Genomic DNA, 2,341 nt, shown 5'->3' with positions numbered 1-2,341 from the left:
AGACTGAAATATTGTTACGGTCTAAAGAAGATTGCGTTAAAGTGGTTCAAATCATTTTTACTGGTCGGACTCAGCAGATTTCTTACTCAGATGGTCTCATGGGACCAGTGAAACAGATGTACCTCAAGGATCCGTTTTTCGACCGATTCTCTTTAATTTGTACGTTGCAGAGATACTGGAATTACTGAATAAATGAGGTTATTATTGCCATGGGTACGCAGATGACATGCAAATTTGTGTTTTATTTATTCCGGGCGAGATGTCTACCGTATTAGAGAAACTGACAAAAACTATAACTGATGTCAATACATACGAACATACACACATACGTACGTACGTACATACATACACACATACGTACGTACGTACATAGAAACATACATACACACATACGTACAAACATACATACCCACACACTCACACACAAGCACACAAACACACGACGACAAAATAAATCAATTAATGTGGCTTCTTTTTGAAAGGTACATTAAGCGAGGATGGTTAAGCGCATAAATTAAATTTATTAAACATAATTTTAAACATAATTAAAATTATTATCGTGAGCGTAATTAAACCCGACAGCTTTTGTGTCCCTTCAGAAAATTTATACATACATACATACATACATACATACATACATACATACATACATACATACATACATACATACATACATACATACATACATACATACATACATACATACATGAAAAAGAAAAAATATGGGAACGCCCTCCCCTCGATGGAATTCTTGCCAATATGTATCGAAGTTCTCGGCCCGATGGACCCCAACACCCTTAAAATTCTTAAGGCAATATGTAAAATGATCAGCGTCAGATCAGGCGACAGCAGGGAACTGTTTTTCGCAACTAACCACATTTCGTGCTTGTTGCAGCGGTTCCTGCGTGTCTATGTGCTTGAAAATATCAAACTGAATGCCGACATGTGCAATTAACGACAAATCAAAGTGTTAATCCATTTGTTACTTGATGTTTGACGGTTCAGTGTTACTCATCATGTTTTGGTTTTAACATACATACATACATACATACATACATACATACATACATACATACATACATACATACATACATACATACATACATACATACATACATACATACATACATACATACATATATACATACATACATACATACATACATACATACATACATACATACATACATACATACATACATACATACATACATACATACATACATACATACATACATACATACATACATACATACATACATACGTTGTGTTGTGTGCAGGCAATTTACACTCAAAATATTTTTTTATAACAACTTTATCATCAACGTCGTCTGAATCATCATTCTCAACGTCACCACATCATCATCATTGTCCTGAAAGAGAGAAAGAAAAAAATAGAGAGGAGAGAAAAATGAAGAAAGAGCGAGAGACAGAATCAAAAATTTCTGAAATGAGATATGAAGATGAGTACAGTGGATAGCAGTAGGCAATTTGTTAACATTTTTCTTAAAGTTTAGATATTGTTTGAAATAAAAATATAAGCATACAAAACGTCACTCGTCAACTTGATGTCACCTAAAGAGAGTGTATGAGAAAATATTCTGGAGTTAAATAATGAAAAAATAACAAAAATTATCTAAATGGATGTAATAAATAAATAAATAGTAACGACAAGAAATATGAGGAAATGAAAAAAATACAGAAGAAAGGAAGAAAGAAAGAAAAAAAAAATAGAAAAAGATAGACAGAAAAAAATGAGAAAAAGAGAAAGAGAGAGAGAGAGAGTGAGTGAAAGAGGGGTTAAAGACGTGGCACATGTTTGACCATGGTAGTGACCCCACCCCACATTATTTTTGTCATTTTTTTTTATACAAATCAAACTGTAAGAAAATAAAAAATTTGTCGACACGGAAAATTGTTAAATTGAAGAGTTAATGAATGATTAAGTGACGAAAATGGAATATAAAGTAAAATAAGATACGTTGTTAGTAGTCAAATGAACGTCTGAACAGTTTAAGAAAAGTGATTTACTCAATAATTTTAAAACTTTCAAATTAACTCTGGTGTGAACAACTTCAAAGTCATCAACTTCAAAAAATTTTTGAAAATTTCAATTTTTCATATTTTTAAAACAAATGCATTCGTAACGGTTTGTTGTTGCTTAAAAAACAATCAACAATTACAATCAGTAGTGTTCATTAAAATTTGTGTTCTTGAATTTAGTAAAAAAGGAAAAGGTGTAGAGAAAAAATAATTTTTTGAAAAGTTGTGGCAGTACATGTGTAGGGCAACAGTACATGGTTGTGTGTTCCGCTAATTTGGTATTATGTTACATTTCAGT

The 2,341-nt window shown here is 31.9% G+C and overlaps 1 protein-coding gene across 1 annotated transcript; it reads left to right on the top strand.

Annotated features, from left to right (window-relative positions):
• Positions 1 to 706: 706 nt before the first annotated feature.
• On the top strand, positions 707 to 1,480 carry HELRODRAFT_170349 (hypothetical protein; the record flags this gene model as incomplete). The annotated part of the gene is made up of 2 exons (XM_009016158.1): positions 707 to 945; positions 1,381 to 1,480. 2 exons carry the CDS (start codon positions 707 to 709, stop codon positions 1,478 to 1,480), a joined length of 339 nt encoding a protein of 112 aa, XP_009014406.1.
• Positions 1,481 to 2,341: the final 861 nt, after the last annotated feature.

This window comes from Helobdella robusta (assembly GCF_000326865.2).
Source record: "Helobdella robusta unplaced genomic scaffold HELROscaffold_17, whole genome shotgun sequence".
NCBI lineage: Eukaryota > Metazoa > Annelida > Clitellata > Rhynchobdellida > Glossiphoniidae > Helobdella > Helobdella robusta.
Note: the sequence above shows the minus strand (reverse complement) of the source record. Positions and strands in the feature narration are given on the sequence as shown.